Raw genomic sequence first — 17,137 nt, forward strand, 5'->3', positions numbered from 1 at the left:
CCCTCCAGAGACTTGCTTCCCCTCCCAGAGCCACGGAGAGAACCCAGGAGTCCCGGCTGCCAGGCCCTACACCACATCCCAGTATGACACCCCTAGATTTTTTCCTCCCACCCCATCCACTGTACAACTCCCAGAGGGATCCATATCCCCAATGGAGAAACCCCCCACACCTTGAGGATAGTGCCCCCTGCCTGCCCAGCCTCATCCTCAGGGCCAGCTGGGATGGGGCCAGGCCCCGGGGTCCCATCCTGGCTCCCAGGCTGCACTGGGGTGAATAAGAAGCCCAGAGACACACCAGGTTGATGAGCAAATTTATGTTTATTGGTAGGTTTTAAACCCCCATGGAGGAGGGAGAGCCAGCAGGGAAGGGGCGGAGCTACTTTAATTTGATGGACTTGACCCTGAAGTCTCCCTTCACTGAGAAGAATTCGATGGCCTCCAGCCCCAGCCGCTGCTCCCCCAACGCCACCGTCAGCCCCTGGGCGTCAAAGGAGATGCAGATCTAGGGGAGGAGCCAGAGACACCTGCCCCCAAGGGGTTAAATATCATCCCAACCTTACACCCCCCCTCCATCCCAACCAAGACTGGAGACATCCCCACTAGCAATAAACTCATCTGCTCAAGATGGGGTGGCTGCGGTCTTCCCCACACAGTGCCCTGCCCCCTTCCCCTCCATTCAGCTGACTCCAGCAAAGGGGAGATGCCCTGCAGTTCCTGAGAGATGAGAGAAGGGTGGAGGCTGCCCTCAGAGAGAGGGAGGGAGTCCTGCCCCCAATATATGGGATCTACCCCCACCCCAGACAGTGCCCTGCACCCCAATGAAGAGAGAAGGGGGCTATGCTCTCCCCCAGGGAGGGGCTGAAACTTCACCCCTTAAATCAGTCCACTCCACAGAGGGAGAGCTGCAATCTTCCCCCAGACAGTGCCCCCCCACTGCCCCCCTCACCTTGGCGTCCTGCCCCGGCTGGAAGGGGACGTCCGGCTCCCGCTGCTCCTCCCCCCACTCCCCGCCCTGCAGCGAGTTGCAGATGATGACGCGGGCGTCCCCGTGGCTCTCGAAGCGGGGGTTGAAGTGAAGGGCCAGGTCCGAGCCGGCCCGGCCCACGTTCAGGACAAAGCTGGAGGGCAGCCGGATGGTTGGTGCAAGGGATACATGACAGGCCGATAATTAACAACAGCTAATCCCAGCTGGGCAGCAGGGGCTGGAGCCAGTGTCTGAACTGAGAAACATCCGCATGGGAAATCCAGGACTGCTGGGCCGGGCTCCCATGGGGTGTGTCTCTTCTCCCAGTCACTTGTTTATCTCTTTCCCCTCCACCTGGGATCAAAGTCCACAGGGGAAGTGTATCAGGCGAAAGGCCCTTAGTCTGTCCACGCCCAGCCCAGCTGCGGGCGTAGGCCAGCTCTAACCTGAGCTGAAAGTCTGAGCCGATCAGGAAAAGGCTCCGGCACCATTTGGACACCGACACGTGTCATGAAGATAATGGCGGATTTGGGGCCAGAGCGGAGCCTGTCGGCCAATCCCTAGAAGAGAGGAAGGAATCGGGGAGATTTTAGGGTCCTTCTGTGGATCCCCCCAAACCCGGTAAGCAGGTGACCTTGTCTCAGGGTCTCTCTCTCTGCTCCTGCCTCTCGTTCCCTCTCCTACATGGAAAGGATGAAGTCCAGGGCCCAGTGAAGTCAGGGGAAAAACGCCCAGGATTTCACCCAAGGTTTTCAGAGAGTGAGGTGAGGCGCTGGCTTTAGGAGATGGGAATTGGTGGGGGTGGGGGGGATCGTTCAGGGAAATGTTGCTTATTTTCCATATTAAATGGGTCCCCTCAGGATTTGGGTCAAGTCTCTGACCCTGTGGTGACCCTTTATGAGCCACCCAGGGTCCTCCAGCCCCCCCGAAGTGTCCCCGACCCCCAGTGAGGAGTTTCTTGTTCCCCATGGCAACTTGCAGGACGCCCCTCAGCTGTGCCCGGCACCGGGTATGGAATGAGCTGTCCCCACTCCTCAAACCGTGAGCCTCTTCCAGCCCCTCGGCATTTTCAGGGGCTTCCTCGAAGCCTTCTCATTTCCCTTCCCACCTTGTGGTAAAGGGGAGTGATGGGTTGGATCACAGAAACCCCGTTGGGGACTGCCACCTGATATGCTGCGACTACCCCTGAGCCTGTTTCCCCTGGCAGCTTAGGAGTTCAGTGCCCTGCCTGGTTTGAGGCAGACACGCTTGTCTGCTGCAAACCCAGACCCAGATCTGAACCATGTCCCCCAACAGCTGCAGGCTTAACTGAATACAGCTTAGGAAGCGTTCCTGTCTCTAGCACCCAGACACCCAGCTCCCAATGGGATCCAAACCCCAAATAAATCCATTTTACCCTGTATAAAGCTTATACAGGATAAACTCACAAATTGTCCACCCTCTATATCACTGATAGAGAGATATGCACAGCTGTTTGTCCCCCCGCCCCAGGTATTAATACATGCTCTGGGTTAATTAATAAGTAAAAAGTGATTTTATTAAACACAAAAAGTAGGATTTAAGTGGTTCCAAGTAATAACAGACAGAACAAAGTGAATTACCAAACAAAATAAAATAAAACACATAAGTCTATGCCTAATAACAGTAAGAAAGTGATCAAAGATGAAATCTCACCCTCAGAGATGTTCCAGTAAGCATCTTTTACAGACTAGGCTCCTTCTAGTCTGGGTCCAGCAATCACTCCCACCCCTGTAGTTACTGTCCTTTGTTCCAGTCTCTTTCAGGTAACCTTTGGGGGTGGAGAGGCTCTCTCTTGAGCCAGCTGAAGGCAAAATGGAGGGGTCTCCCTCAGGCTTAAATAGACTTTCTCTTGTGGGTGGTCCCCCTCCTATCCCGAATTCAGCGCAAGATGGAGTTTTGGAGTCACATGTCCATGCATGACTGAGTTCCTTACCAGCCAGGCCACATTCCTGGGAAAGTTCAGATGTGGATTGGTGTCTCCAAGTTCATTGTTGGCTTAAGTGTTTCTTGATTGGGCACTTACTGAAAATGATCTTTTCTCAGGAAGCTGACCAACTGCTTCACCGAGGCTACTTAAAATTAAACAAGTACACGGCCAATATTCATAACAAAAATGATACATGCATACAAATAGAATGACTATATTCCGTAGATCATAATCTTTTCCAAGATACGTTACATGGCATATGTAGCATAAAACATATTTCCAGTTATGTCGTATATACATTCATAAGCATCTTCCCATAAAGCATTATGGGGTGCAAAGTCACAAGGGGTTCTCCCATTTCTCTGTCTCCTGAGAAGACATAGGGCTTACCCCACCCTCTTCCTACGGTGCTCCCATCTCTTGCTGCCTTTGAGGTCTCCCTCATTTCTCTTCTTTAAATCCCATGGTCTCTCTTCCCCTTTTATGTCAGTCCTCATATGTCCCCCATATTTTGTCCCCCTACATTTCTGTCCTCCCATCTATTTCTGCCCTCCCAGCCCCCTGTATCCCAGCCCTGAGATATCCTCTCCCCTTCAGATCTGCCAGTGCCCCTTAATCCTGACCCACAGCCCCCTGCTCTCCCAGCCCTAGGCTTCCCACGCCTCTGCTGGTGCCCCTCACTCCTGCCCCGCAGCCCCTGATAGCTCAGCCTTGGGCTCCCCTGACTCACAGCTCTGCTGATGCATCTTCATTTTAGCTGTTTAAGTACCTTCTTGTCACTTGACAATATTAACTGGTTGTTTGTTTGTTTTTTAATGAATAACTTTGGTTTGGGGAGAAGAGGGAGGGATTAAAGTTTTTTTGTTGGTTAGGAGAGGCAGTTTTAGGGTGGACAGCGAAGGTTGGTTTAGGTGTTGTCCCATAGTAGTTGGGCACGTTTTGTTGCAGGGGCACAGTTAAGGCTGTTTGGGCACAGAACATTAGGATTGTCACCTTAGCTCATGTTGCCCTTAGTTGTTTGGGTGTTTTTAGTAAGGGGGGTGAGATGGTTTAGCCGGGCTGGGAACAGAGCTCAGCAGATGACACTGTGAGTTACCAGAGGGTTTTGTGGCTACACAAATAATAACCAATCCCTGAGCTGAGCTGCAAGTGTCTGTGCTGGAAGGGGAAGGGGCTAGGAGGAGGTCCCAGTGTCCCAATGGGAGATTTTATAGGTGTAGGAAGGGATTCCTACCCCGGGATCCCATGAGGAATTTCCCTTCTCCCAGTTGTGTGTGTCACTCTCCCCTACATCTGGAATCACAGTCCCCAGGGCAGGAATAACAAGCTTTTCAGATATCCTCAGCTGTGTGTTTCCCCTCCTGCCCCGAGCAGCACGGACGCAGGCAATAGGCTGCTTCCCCTCTTGCCAATCCAGATTCACACCAACCTAACGCCAATGACTTCACTGGAGTCAGGGCTTGTCTACATGGGGCGGGGCCGTTACAGAGGAGCTCTTCCCAATTAATTCCATATGTGGATGCTCTTTGTCCAATAAGAGTGCCTTATTCCGAATTAGTGTTATCCACTGCATGAGGCTAATTCGGAACAAGGCACTCCTGTTCTGGACAAAGAGCAGCCACAAGAGGAGTTAGTCAGGAGCCCCTCTTCTGAACCAAGAGTATCCACACATGCAGTTAATTGAGAATAGCTAATCTGCTTTAAATTCACATCCTACCTTCTTCCTGGGACTAGCCCCCCCACTTGATTTAGACCTGGTGTCAGTGGGGGAGCCGGGCTCAGCGTATAGGACTAGCCTGATCCCAAAGTCTGGGGTGTTTAGAAAATGCCAACCACAGCTCAGAGCAGCAGCTGCTAGATGAGCTGTAGAGTCATTTGGAAACCGAAAGTTCGGTGAGGATAATGGCGGCCCATCAGCCTCCAACCACCCCCACTTTCCCCATTAGAGAGGCTCTTGCTAGCCGTGGTATCTTGTGGATGACCCTGCAGCTAAGTGATGGCTTAGAGAGAAGTGAAGAATCACCCCACTGGTGTGTCCTGGGCTCAGATTGTGGTTGGTGGTGTTTTATACACACTTTGCTCAGGTGTGAATGACTCCAACCGGTAGCCAGGCAAAGGAGAAACAGATCCAGGGTGTTTTGACCCTGTAAAGGGGTTCAGACTCACCCCTGCGGCACCTCCTGCTGGTCGTTTTTGGGAATTAGCTCACTTGCCAGCCCAGAGCGCCCTCCGTAGGCCAGTGATCTGCCTTACCACTGGCCCCCGTGTCCCTCCCAGACCTGGTGCCCTTGCCTTGCATGCTGCCCCCCGGCAGTACCCCCACTCCCTGGGTCTCCCCACCCCAGGGAACCCTCACCAACTATCCCCCCATCACCTCAGTCGTGGCTACTGCCAGTCACCATCTAGCCCCTTCACCCTGGGGCAGACTGCAGTGTAAAAGCCCATCATCACAGGCAACAAGGGGTTTGGACTGGCTGCCTTTACCCACCCTCAGGCTGCCCCTCTGCAACCCGGATACCTATATGGGCCTGGGACCAGGCCCTGCAGCCTGGGGAGTTGCTGGCCTAGGGCTTCCCAGCTCCTGAGGCCTTTCCCCAGCCCTGTTTCACTCTGGATCCCCTGCAGCCAGGCCTGTCTTTCCTCTCAGAGAGACTCTAGCTGAACTTCTGGCTCCTAGCCTTTATAAGGGCCAGCTGGGCCCTGATTGGCACGTGGCCCAGCTGCGGCTACTTCCCCAATCAGCCCAGCTTCTAGCCCACAGCCCTCTCCAAGGGCTGGCTTTTCAGCCCTTCAGGGCAAGAGCGGGTGACCACCCCACTACAGACCCTTTACCCGACTCTTTTCTCTCATTCTAGGGCTAAGAGCTACATTTCAGAGTGGAAGGATACGATAAGTAAATCCTCCCCCTTCAACAGTGGTGGTTAAAACATGAAATGAGACTCTCTCATTTCATTTGTGCCCTCTGTCACTTCACTAGAGCATAACCAATCTGCCTGAAAAGTGGCAGAAAGGGTTTCTAGAAGGGGAGAATGTTCATGGAAAATTTGAGGTGAAACAGACAAGGCATTACTGAGGTCCAGGGGATACAGGAAAAAGCTCTTCTGGAGTTTCAAAAAGTTTCCAAACATTCCCTTCATAGCTTGAATAAAATGGGTTTGGCCTAGAGACTCTACATTTGTTTTCTGATCTGGCTTCAGCAAGGAAGAACAGATAGAGCTGCGTTTCTCAAACTGGGGGTCCCAATCCTAAAGGGGGTTGCAAGACTATTGTAGGGGGTCACATGTAAGAGCAGTGGCTGCTAATTGGACGCCCAGCTCTGAAGGCAGCGCCGCGGCCAGCAGCAGCCCAGAAGTAAGGGTGACGTGGTATGCGGGGGTCGTCACTTGGGGTGGGGGTTGTCACAGCCTGAAATATTTTCAAAGGGGGTCCCAGCAAAAAATATTTGAGAACCCCTGAGATAAAGGAAGATGTGAAGGAGGAGGACTCTAGTTTGGGGAGGGAGGTTAGTTATTTCATGCACAATCAGCCGATTAACAATAATAACTAGAGGGCAGATTTAAGGTTGTGTTGGTGTCTTCAACTGTGTATTTTCAGACTTTTCAATGTTTGTTTCTATAAGGATAGGATCATTTGCTGTTTTCAGTTGTTCTGAGGTGGGTGACACAAAGGGCAGAGTTAAGGTTGTTTAGGTGAGTTTGTCAGGTCTGATTGGAGTTGCTGTTATGTGACTAAAGGAGTACTTCTGGCACCTTAGAGACTAACCAATTTATTTGAGCATAAGCTTTCATGAGCTACAGCTCACTTCATCGGATGCATACTGTGGAAAGTGTAGAAGATCTTTTTATACACACAAAGCATGAAAAAATACCTCCCCCCATCCCACTCTCCTGCTGGTAATAGCTTATCTAAAGTGATCACTCTCCTTACAATGTGTATGATAATCAAGTTGGGCCATTTCCAGCACAAATCCAGGGTTTAACAAGAACATCTGGGGGGGTAGGAAAAAACAAGGGGAAATAGGTTACCTTGCATAATGACTTAGCCACTCCCAGTCTCTATTCAAGCCTAAGTTAATTGTATCCAATTTGCAAATGAAATTCCAATTCAGCAGTCTCTCGCTGGAGTCTGGATTTGAAGTTTTTTTGTTGTAATATCGCAACTTTCATGTCTGTAATCACGTGACCAGAGAGATTGAAATGTTCTCCGACTGGTTTATGAATGTTATAATTCTTGACATCTGATTATTGAAAGCTTATGCTCAAATAAATTGGTTAGTCTCTAAGGTGCCACAAGTACTCCTTTTCTTTTTGCGAATACAGACTAACACGGCTGCTACTCTGAAACCTGTTATGTGACTGAACTCTTTGCCAGCTGGGACTGAGGGGCTGTTAGGGTCCCAGCTAACTTTGGAGTTTATTGCCTCTTCTCTCAGGGACAGGGGACTGGGCAACATGGACCACAGGTCTGATCCCATCTGGGAATTCCTACGTTCCAAGAATTGACAAGCGTTTTAAATTTAAATCGTCTCCCTTTGATGAAGTATCGGGGTGGCCGTGTTAGTCTGCATCCACAAAAACAACAAGGAGTCCGGTGGCCCCTTAAAGACTAACAGATTTATTTGGGCATAAGCTTTCATAGGTAAAAAACCCACTTCTTCAGATGCATGGACTGAAAATTACAGATACAGGCATAAAAACACTGACACATGAAGAGAAGGGAAGTTATCTTACAAGTGGAGAACCAGTGCTGACGGGGCCAATTCAGTCAGGGTGGATGTGGTCCACTCCCAATAATTGATGAGGAGGTGTCAATACCAAGAGAGGGAAAATTGCTTTTGTAGTGAGCCAGCTACTCCCAGGCCCTCTTCAAGCCCAAATTAATGGTGTTAAATTTGCAAATGAATTGTAGCTCTGCAGTTTCTCTTTGAAGTCTGTTTCTGAAGGGTTTTTTGTTGCAGGCTGGCTACTTTTAAACCTGTTATTGAATGTCCAGGGAGACTGAGGTGTTCTCCTACGGGCTTCTGTATGTTACCATTCCTGATGTCTGATTTGTGTCCATTTATTCTTTTGCGTAGAGACTGTCCGGTTTGGCCAATGTACATGGCAGAGGGGCATTGCTGGCACATGATGGCATAGATCACATTGGTAGAAGTGCAGGTGAACGAGCCCCTGATGGTGTGGCTGATGGGGTTGGGTCCTCTGATGGTGTCGCTAGAGTAGATATGTGGACAGAGTAGACAACGAGGTTTGTTACAGGGATTGGTTCCTGGGTTAGTGTTTCTGTGGTGTGGTGTGTAGTTACTGGTGAGTATTTGCTTCAGGTTGGGGGAGCAGCCTGTAAGCGAGGACTGGCCTGTCTCCCAAGGTCTGTGAGAGTGAGGGATCGTTTTCCAGGCTAGGTTGTAGATCGTTGATGATGTGCTGGAGAGGTTTTAGCTGAGGGCTGTAGGTGACGGCTAGTGGCGTTCTGGTATTTTCCTTGTTGGGCCTGTCCTGTAGTAGGTGACTTCTGGGTACCCGTCTCGCTCTGTCAATCTGTTTCCTCACTTCTCCAGGTGGGTATTGTAGTTTTAAGAATGCTTGATAAAGATCTTGTAGGTGTTTGCCTCTGTCTGAGGGATTGGAGCAAATTTGGTTGTATCTTAGGGCTTCGTTGTATACAATGGATCATGTGATGTGCTCTGGATGAAAGCTGGAGGCATGTAGGTCAGTATAGCGGTCAGTAGGTTTCCAATATAGGGTGGTGTTTATGTGACTATCACTTATTTGCACTGTAGTGTCCAGGAAGTGGATCTCTTGTGTTGGCTGGTCCAGATTGAGGTTGATGGTGTGGTGGAAATTGTTGAAATCCAGGTGGAATTCTTCAAGGGCCTCCTTCCCGTGGGTCCATATGATGAAGATGTCATCAGCGTAGCGCAAGCAGAGGAGGGGTGCTAGGGGACGAGAGCTGAGGAAGTGTTGTTCTAAGTCAGCCATGAAAATGTTGGCATACTGTGGGGCCATGCGGGTACCCATAGCAGAGCCGCTGATTTGAAGGTATAAGTTGTCCCCGAATCTGACATAGTTGTGGGTGAGGACAAAGTCACAAGCTCAGCCACCAGGTGTGCCGTGGCCTCATCAGGGATGCTGTTCCTGACGGCTTGTAGTCCATCCTCGTGTGGAATATCGGTGTAAAGAGCTTCTACATCCATGGTGGCCAGGATGGTGTTTTCAGGAAGATCACCAATGGATTGTAGTTTCCTCAGGAAGTCAATGGTGTCTCGAAGGTAGCTGGGAGTGCTGGTAGCATAGGGTCTGAGGAGAGAGTCCAAATAGCCAGACAATCCTGCTGTCAGGGTGCCAATGCCTAAGATGATGGGGCGCCCAGGGTTTCCAGGTTTATGGATCTTGGGTAGCAGATAGAATACCCCTGGTCGGGGCTCTAGGGGTGTGTCCGTGTAGATTTGTTCCCGTGCTGTAGCAGGGAGTTTCTTGAGCAGATGGTGTAGTTTCTTTTGGTACTCTGAGTGGGGTTAGAGGAAAGTGGCCTCTAGAATGTGGTGTTGGAGAGCTGCCTGGCAGCTTCCTGTTCATAATCCGACCTCTTCATGATGACGACAGCACCTCCTTTGTCAGCCCCTTTCATTATAATGTCCCTTTGTTGAAGTTTGTTAGTTCTCTCTCCTCCTCTGTTTGATCTAAAATTATATTCAACCCCCCATAATCCTAAGGGGCTAACAGAATGGTTTCAATCTATGAAATGACAATAGGGGAGATGGTACCTCCCTTCCTAACAGCAGATTGATGGTCAGCAATTCTCCATAGCAAAGGTCCGGTGGTCTCTACTATGTACAATTCAAAAGTATATTTCATCTACATAATTAGGAAAGGGTCATGTGTTATCCCCCAGCCAATGGAAATCCTTCTGCCAGGGAAAGGATGGTTGAAATTTGTACTTTGAATCATACGGATGCAATGACTACATGATGAGGAGAAACTCCAAGGAGTAGGATTAGATAAAATGTTCTGGTTTTACTTAACCAATAGGGTCAGCATGTACCGGCAAACCATATCACTTCTTCTCTCTTGTATAAGAAACCACTGGCGATTTTTTTAAACCAGCAGTACTAATATTTGACAGCAAACACAATAGTATTTAAGTGTAGTACAGTCTAACGTTTCCCAGTAATTTTACTCATCTTCTTAGAAAACAAAATTCCCCTTAATTCCCATCGATTTTTTGTATGTTTCTCTCATCGACTTTTCATTGGGACCCCTGTGTATGAACCTGTCACACATTTCAGCCCCCCTTAGTGTGCGCTGTGTCTAATTAGAACCATGTCTCTGCCTTCTGGAGAACTGAGAGTCTGGCAAACCCCTGTACAGGCTTTCGGGGTGAAAATAATTGAGAGCAGGCTATTGGGGGCTAGATCCCAGGGAGCAAGGAGAAAGGAACCAAGTGGCAGGGAAGCATGTAGAGGGGGAGAGGACGACCAGGGCTCTCAAGTGCTTCACATTCTAGGTGGGGCCTGTGGAATTAATTTAGAAAGAACATGAAATACAAAGGTGTTATCATAACCCAGCCCCTGTCCAGAATTATGGTTTGGCGTTTGGTCTCCAGAGACATCAGCCTGCTTAGTCTCATGGCAAACACCCCATTAAAAATCCTTTTAACCTTTCTTTAAAGACAAAGAAAAGAAGGAAAAACAGTGAAAGCACTGGAAATGGAAAGCATTAAGTAAGGCTTTCATCGTAACAATATCCCTTGTTGACTTTCCCTTTAGCTGGAGAGAGTCTTTAAAGAAAAAACCTGTTTGTTTGACAGTCTATTAGAGGGTATCGAAGATAGTAATAACTGTCCCTTGGGGAAAAGAGAAGAAGTGAGTTGAGATGGACTGGAGTTGTTGTTAAAGTCCGATCCCGTTTCATCTCCAGTGGTGATTGGGATTCAGGTGGAGTCGGTAGGGTGGTGGTGTTATCTGGATCAGACTCTCTGGCCTGGTCTGGTCAGAACATTTCTCAGGATCAGGATGATGAAGGCCCAGGGTCCCAGGAAAGGGTGGGGGTCGGAAGCCATGATGATGACAGCCTCCGTCTGTTCTTCTGTATTTCCCCCCTGAAGTCTCTCTCCTCGAGGATGCAAAAAGGGAGTGATGGGAGGAGTAGCCCATCCCCTCATTATTTTGTCCACCCATTAGGTCTAATGCCCAACTCACCGATTGTGGTTCATTAATTTCCAGACCCACATTTTCTCATTTACCAGGCACGATTTTATCACCATCCTTGGTTTGTATCAGGAGGCATTTTTTTTGGATTAACTTCCATCTTTCTGTCTCTCGTTCGTGCCTTTTCCCTTCAGCATTTCTTATTATAGATTGTAACATCTTATGGACTTTCGCATACTAATTACAGTTGAGCTCACAGTGAGGGTTAATTTCAGGCCCACTGATCACAAGAGAACTCCGCATTTCGCATCCTTTCTTCCACCTGCTCTGCTCAAGGAGGACAGGACAGCGACTCCCTTCCCCAAACCCATCTGCTTTAGAGCCCCCTCGCCCCCTTAAACCCACTGCTTCTGGCTTTAAAGCCGCAGCCCTCCACCAGCCCTAGGGGCCCAGCCTTTCAGAGACCCATCCACGGGGGATGTGTGTATTTAGGCCCCTTTGCTAAACGGCGGGCGTGGAGGAAGCTGAGGAGGGAATGCAGGTGACATAGCTAGCAGGGAAACGCGTGTAGGTGGGGGGGCGGAGCGGGGTTCAGGCAGCAGAGACGCACGTAAGGGGATATAGAAAGGTTCAGACCACATGGGAAGGGACAGAAGGTGAAGAACAGAAGGAGACACAGTGGGATGTGATGTTCTCAAACAAGTGACCACGCTTGTGGCAGGGGTGTCAGACTCCTTCAGAGCACAGGGCCGGGTTCCCCCTCAGGTTGTGATCCTTGCGCTGGGGTGTAAATTCTGGACCAAGCCCTCCCCACAATGCACAGTGGGGCTCCCGCTCAGGTCAATGGCAGGATGTGGCCTTTAGGTAACAATAAATGCCCAGATTTTGACAGGTATTTAGGCACCTAACTTCCATTGAAATCAGTTTCCCAACCGTGGGGGTGAAGCCCAGAGGTCAGAAATTGTGAATTGTGGCAGGGAAGGAAATAAAGCAGAGATGGAAGTTCAGCACCGAAATACATTTCAAAATCTGGTCTTAGGGCCACATTCACTGCTCAATGAGAAAATCTGCTTCCCTTACAGCCTCCCTCTATGTTTGCCCTTCGTTTCTCTTCCTTCCTTGTTATCTTTTCTGTGCAAGTCTCTGTTCTCAGCTCTGCCTTTCCTTCTCTGAGGGAATCCTCCATTTCCCTTACTATGGGCTTCCACTCCCACCCCTTTCCCAGTGCAATCTGTTGAAATGATCAGCAGTGAAATCGTTACATTTGACACTGAACTGTTATCAGCCCCGGGCTTTAGAAGTGAATCCAGGGCAGAGGCATTCACTTGGGAATGGTTTCAGGCTCTCTGCAGACTCCGGCAGACATCGCTGGGCCAGTTATATGCTGTTCCTTTTTGGAAGGCTATTTCTGCTGCCATCAGGGCTAGAAACATAGGCCCTGAAGTTAGGTAGCAAAACACCTTTGTGGAGCTGGGCCTCACTCTTTATTTGTAAATGAAAGCCCTGGCCTGGATGCACAAACGGAGCCAGGCAGTTAAATCCCAGTTTTAGGCTCCACGGAGATGCACACAACTCCTGCTGAGCCCTGTAGGCACCTAAACTCCCTCAGCACCTAGGTATTTGCCATAAAAGTTCCCTCCACACCTATGTGTCCACCTCTAGTGCCGGGCTGCCTAGTTCCCATCTGACCCCAGAGCGATTCACAAACCGGGGGGAAGACAGGCCTTCACCGGCCTCACTCACCTGCGGGACGCAATCCGGTAGCTGTGCTCAGCGGTGGGAGACCCAGGATCCAGTCCCCCTGCGCCAATGACTTTTCCGTTATTTATCCACCGTGCACCCCTCCCATTGGCTGGCTTAGGTGGCCCCCTGCCCAACCTACTGGCTTTTGTGAATTGCTGTCTCTGTGCCCGGCTCTCCTCAGGCGTTGTGTAGGAGCCCAGGCACCGAACTCAGGTGCGGTGAATGGCAGGGATCTGCCAGACACCGGAAAGTCGGGCGTGGTGACACGCAGCGTCACCGCGCTTCGTTCCTTTGGTGCCTCCGCTCCCAAACCCTGCACAAGCTGAACATGTCCTGCAGCTACCTACACGCAGAGGAAGGCTGGATCCGGCCCCAGGCTGCATGTTGGACACCCCGCCTGGTGCCATTAAAGACAGAAATACTTCTCTCCTGCGCCTGCTCCATGAGCCATTGCCTGGGGCTGTGACCTGAGATCTAGAGCTCGGGGAGACTCCAGACTCACCCCCTTGACCACAGGCGCTGACTGTACAATGTGCTGGGGGGTTCTCAACCCCTGGCTCTGCCCCAGGCCCTCCCCTGCTCTCAGACCACCCCCTCCTCCAGAGCCCCACCCCTACCCGCTTCTTCCCACTCCTGCCCCTTCCCTACCCCGCCTCTTCCCACCTCTCCCCCAAGCGCACCGTGTCCTCGTTCCTCCTCCTTCCCCCCCAGAGCCCCCAGCACACTGCAAAACAGCTGATGGTGGCAGTCGGAGGCGCTGAGAGGGAGGGGGAGGCGCTGATCTGCGGGGCCCACCAGCAGGCGGGAGGCATTGGGGGAGTTGGGGGGAAGCTGATAGGGGGGCTGCCGGTGGGTGCTCAGTGCACCCACATTTTCCCCCCGAGGGTGCTCCAGCCCCAGAGCAGCCACAGAGTCGGCGCCTGTGCCCCTGACCAGCCCTAAAGTTCTCTAGTTGAAATGGGCGCCTCTCATTTCCTTCTCAGGACCTGCTGGAGCAGGGCAGGAGAGAAGCTGAGCGGAGCCCTTGGGAGGAGGACGCCCCAGAAGGACCGAACTGAATCCATGCAACCTGCATCTGCTCCGCCTTGGGAACCTGGTGGAAGCTGCAATCCCAGGTGAACGCGATGGATGAGCTGAGAGCCCGTTTCAGCCCCGCTCTGCAGGAGTCCGACCTAGAGCCCCACTCAGGGCAACACAAAACCAAACTGTGACCCGGAGCTCGGGCCCATGGTGTGGGTGCGTCTCCATGGACAGAGAGGGGAGAAGACGGGAGGAACGGGCAACTCACCGATGGGGCTGTGGATCGGCCTTCATCAGGGTCCAACCCAAAGTCTGTGAGTGGGATAAGTTGCACATCACAGCGCAGAGAGTGACTCACCAGCAGGAAGCACCCAAATCCCAGAGAAGCTGCTTCCACTGAGTCCAGCAGGGAGCCCTCGTGTGTGGGGGCAGCCCCAGGATGGCCGACCGCAACAAGGGGGCAGAGCTGACGCTCACCTCAGGGGAGGGGGAGTGTGAGATGCGCGTGTGTGACACCGATGGGGAGCCCCGGGGCCACGTCGCTGAGCCCACGGGGGACGTGTGTCTGGCCAGGTTACGCGCCCGCCCCCAGGCGCTGAGCATGGAGACCCTGCAGGGAGCGCAGGACGGACTGGAGCGATGCGGGGAGCTGGGCGAGGAGCTCGGCAGCTGCCTGGACCTCGCCCTGCAGAGGTTCAGCCAGGAGCCCCAGTGCATGCAGGAGAACGCCAGGCTGCTGGTCCGCTGGGACGGGGGGGAGCTGGAGTTCATCTCCGGGCAGGGGCAGTGTGAGATCAGCGTGTCCTGCAGCGCCGGGGAGCCCCAGTACCACATCACAGAGAAAACCTGGGACGTGTTTGTGGCTTGGACACACTCGCACCCAGAGCCGCTGAGCCTCAATAACCTGGAGAGGGTTCGAAACAGACTGGGGTGCTGGGGGGCGCTGGGCGAGGAGCTAAGCAGCTGCTTTGGGGAGGCCATTGCCCGGTTCAGCCGGGAGCCCCCGCGCGTGCAGGAGAACGCCAGGATGAGGTTGTGTTGGGACAGGAGGAGGTTGGAGTTCCTGTCAGGGGAGGGGCAGTACATTTTCTCTGTTTCCTATCAGGAAGGAAATCCCCATTATTATCTCCATGTTGAGGATCTCCCAGGACACTTGTATGTGGCCCGGTTACGCTCCCACAATGACCCGCTCAGTGCTGACAGCCTGTTCAAATTTCACACTGAGCTGGGTCTCTGTTGGGGAGACACTGCTGCGCTGAGGGCCTGCTTGCTCAAAGCCTGGGAGGGCTTCAGACGGGAGCCCCGGTGTGTGCAGGAGAACGCCAGGCTGCTGATCCAGTGGGGCAGGGAGAAGCTGGAGTTCGTCTCCGGCCAGGGGCAGTGTGAGATCTCCGTGCTCCTCGCCGATGGGAGGCCCCAGTATCACATCACAGAGCTGGGAAGGGACAGGTCAGTGACTTGGTCACACGCCAGCCCAGAGCCGCTGAGCGTCGCAGACCTAGCGAGGGTGCGGGACAGACTGGGGTGGTGGCAGGGGCTGAGCGAGGAGCTGAGCAGCTGCTTTGGGGAGGCCATTGCCCAGTTCAGCCGGGAGCCGCTTAGCATACAGGGCAACACCAGGCTGCTGATCCAGTGGGGCGGGGGGGAGCTGGAGTTTGTCTCCGGCCAGGGGCAGTGTGAGATCTCGGTGCTCCTCGCCGATGGGGAACCCCAGTATCACATCACAGAGCTGGGAGAGGACAGGCCAGTGACTTGGGTCCAGTGCAGCCCGGAGCCTCTGAGCACCCAAAACCTAGTGAGGGTGCGGGACAGACTGGGGCACTGGGGGGTGCTGGGCAAGGAGGCGAGTGGCTGCTTTGGGGAGGCCATTGCCCAGTTCAGCCGGGAGCCCCGGTGTGTGCAGGGGAACGCCAGGATGGGGATAAGTTGGGATGGGGGGAGCCTGCAGTTCCTGTCTGGGGAGGGGCAGTGTGAGATCTCCGTGTGCGCTAGGGACGGAAGCCCCCAGTACGAGGTTGTGGGGCTTCCTGTGCACATGTACCTGGATCGGTTACACGCCCACCCAGAACCACTGAGCGCCGACACCCTACGGAGAGTGCGGGACAAACTGGGGTCCTGTAAGGGGGACAGAGACAATCTTAGAGCCTGTTTTCATCACGCCTGGGAGAGGTTCAGCCGGGAGCCCCCGTCTGTGCAGGACAACGCCAGGCTGCTGGTCCAGTGGGGCAGGAGGCAGGTCAGGTTCACCTCGGGGAACGGGGAATGTGAGATCACAGTGAGCTATGAGGACGGGAAAGCCCAGTACCATGTTGTGAAGATCCCAGAGCACGTGTACGTGGCTCAGCTACGCGGCCGCCGCCTGTCACTGAGCGCTGACACCCTACGGAGAGTGTGGAGTGAACTGGGGTCCTGTCACGGAGACACTGGTGCTCTGACCGCCTGTTTTTACCGAGCCTGGCAGGGTTTCCGCCAGGAGCCCCGGTGCGTGCAGGAGAACGCCAGGCTGCTGATCCGGTGGGGCAGGGAGGAGCTCGTGTTCATCTCCGGCCAGGGGCAGTGTGAGATCTCGGTGCTCCTCGCTGATGGGAGACCCCAGTATTGCATCACGGAGCTGGGAAGGGACAGGCCAGTGACTTGGTCACACGCCAGCCCAGAGCCGCTGAGCGTCGCAGACCTAGCGAGGGTGCGGGACAGACTGGGGTGCTGGTGGGGGATGGGCGAGGAGCTGAGAAGCTGCTTTGGGGAGGCCATTGCCCAGTTCAGCCGGGAGCCCCGGTGCGTGCAGGAGAACGCCAGGATGGGGATCCGGTGGGAAAGGAGGAAGCTGGAGTTCCTGTCGGGGGATGGAGAGTATGAGATCTCCGTGTACTACAAGGATGGGAGACCCCAGTACGATATTGGGGAGCTCCCCGTGCACATGTACCTAGATCGGTTACGCGCCCGCCCAGAACCACTGAGCGTTGAGACCCTACGGAGAGTGCGGGACAAACTGGGGTCCTGTAAGGGGGACACTGATGATCTTAGAGCCTGTTTTCACTGCGCCTGGGAGGGGTTCAGATGGGAGCCCCGGAGTGTGCAGGCCAACAGCAGGCTGCTGATCCAGTGCAGGAAGTGGCAGGTCAAGTTCACCTCGGGGAAGGGAGAATGTAAGATCACAGTGAGCTATGAGGACAGGAAACCCCAGTACCGTGTTGGGAAGATCCCAGTGCATGTGTACCTGGCTCAGCTACGCGCCCACCGGCCATCACTGAGCGCTGACACCCTGCGGAGAGTGTGGAGTGAACTGGGGGCCTGTCATGGAGACACTGGCGCCCTGAGG

At 53.0% G+C, this 17,137-nt stretch overlaps 1 protein-coding gene across 1 annotated transcript; it reads right to left on the reverse strand.

The window, feature by feature from the left end:
• Positions 1 to 376: 376 nt before the first annotated feature.
• On the reverse strand, positions 377 to 14,112 carry LOC141998080 (galectin-1-like). Its single transcript, XM_074970716.1, has 3 exons — positions 14,087 to 14,112; positions 947 to 1,118; positions 377 to 502 (listed from the first exon to the last, which is right to left on the reverse strand). Exons 1-3 carry the CDS (start codon positions 14,110 to 14,112, stop codon positions 377 to 379), a joined length of 324 nt encoding a protein of 107 aa, XP_074826817.1.
• Positions 14,113 to 17,137: the final 3,025 nt, after the last annotated feature.

Source organism: Natator depressus, chromosome 14 (genome assembly GCF_965152275.1).
Source record: "Natator depressus isolate rNatDep1 chromosome 14, rNatDep2.hap1, whole genome shotgun sequence".
NCBI classification, from domain to species: Eukaryota; Metazoa; Chordata; order Testudines; family Cheloniidae; genus Natator; species Natator depressus.

Excerpts from the sequence above, each read along its gene's own strand:
- LOC141998080 (XM_074970716.1), bottom strand. The coding sequence starts at position 14,112 with ATGAAGGCCGATCCACAGCCCCATCG. Across the intron at positions 1,119-14,086 it reads GCCGATCCACAGCCCCATCG|CTTTGTCCTGAACGTGGGCC; the intron begins GTGAGTTGCCCG and ends GCTGCCCTCCAG. Across the intron at positions 503-946 it reads AGCCGGGGCAGGACGCCAAG|ATCTGCATCTCCTTTGACGC; the intron begins GTGAGGGGGGCA and ends CTCCTCCCCTAG.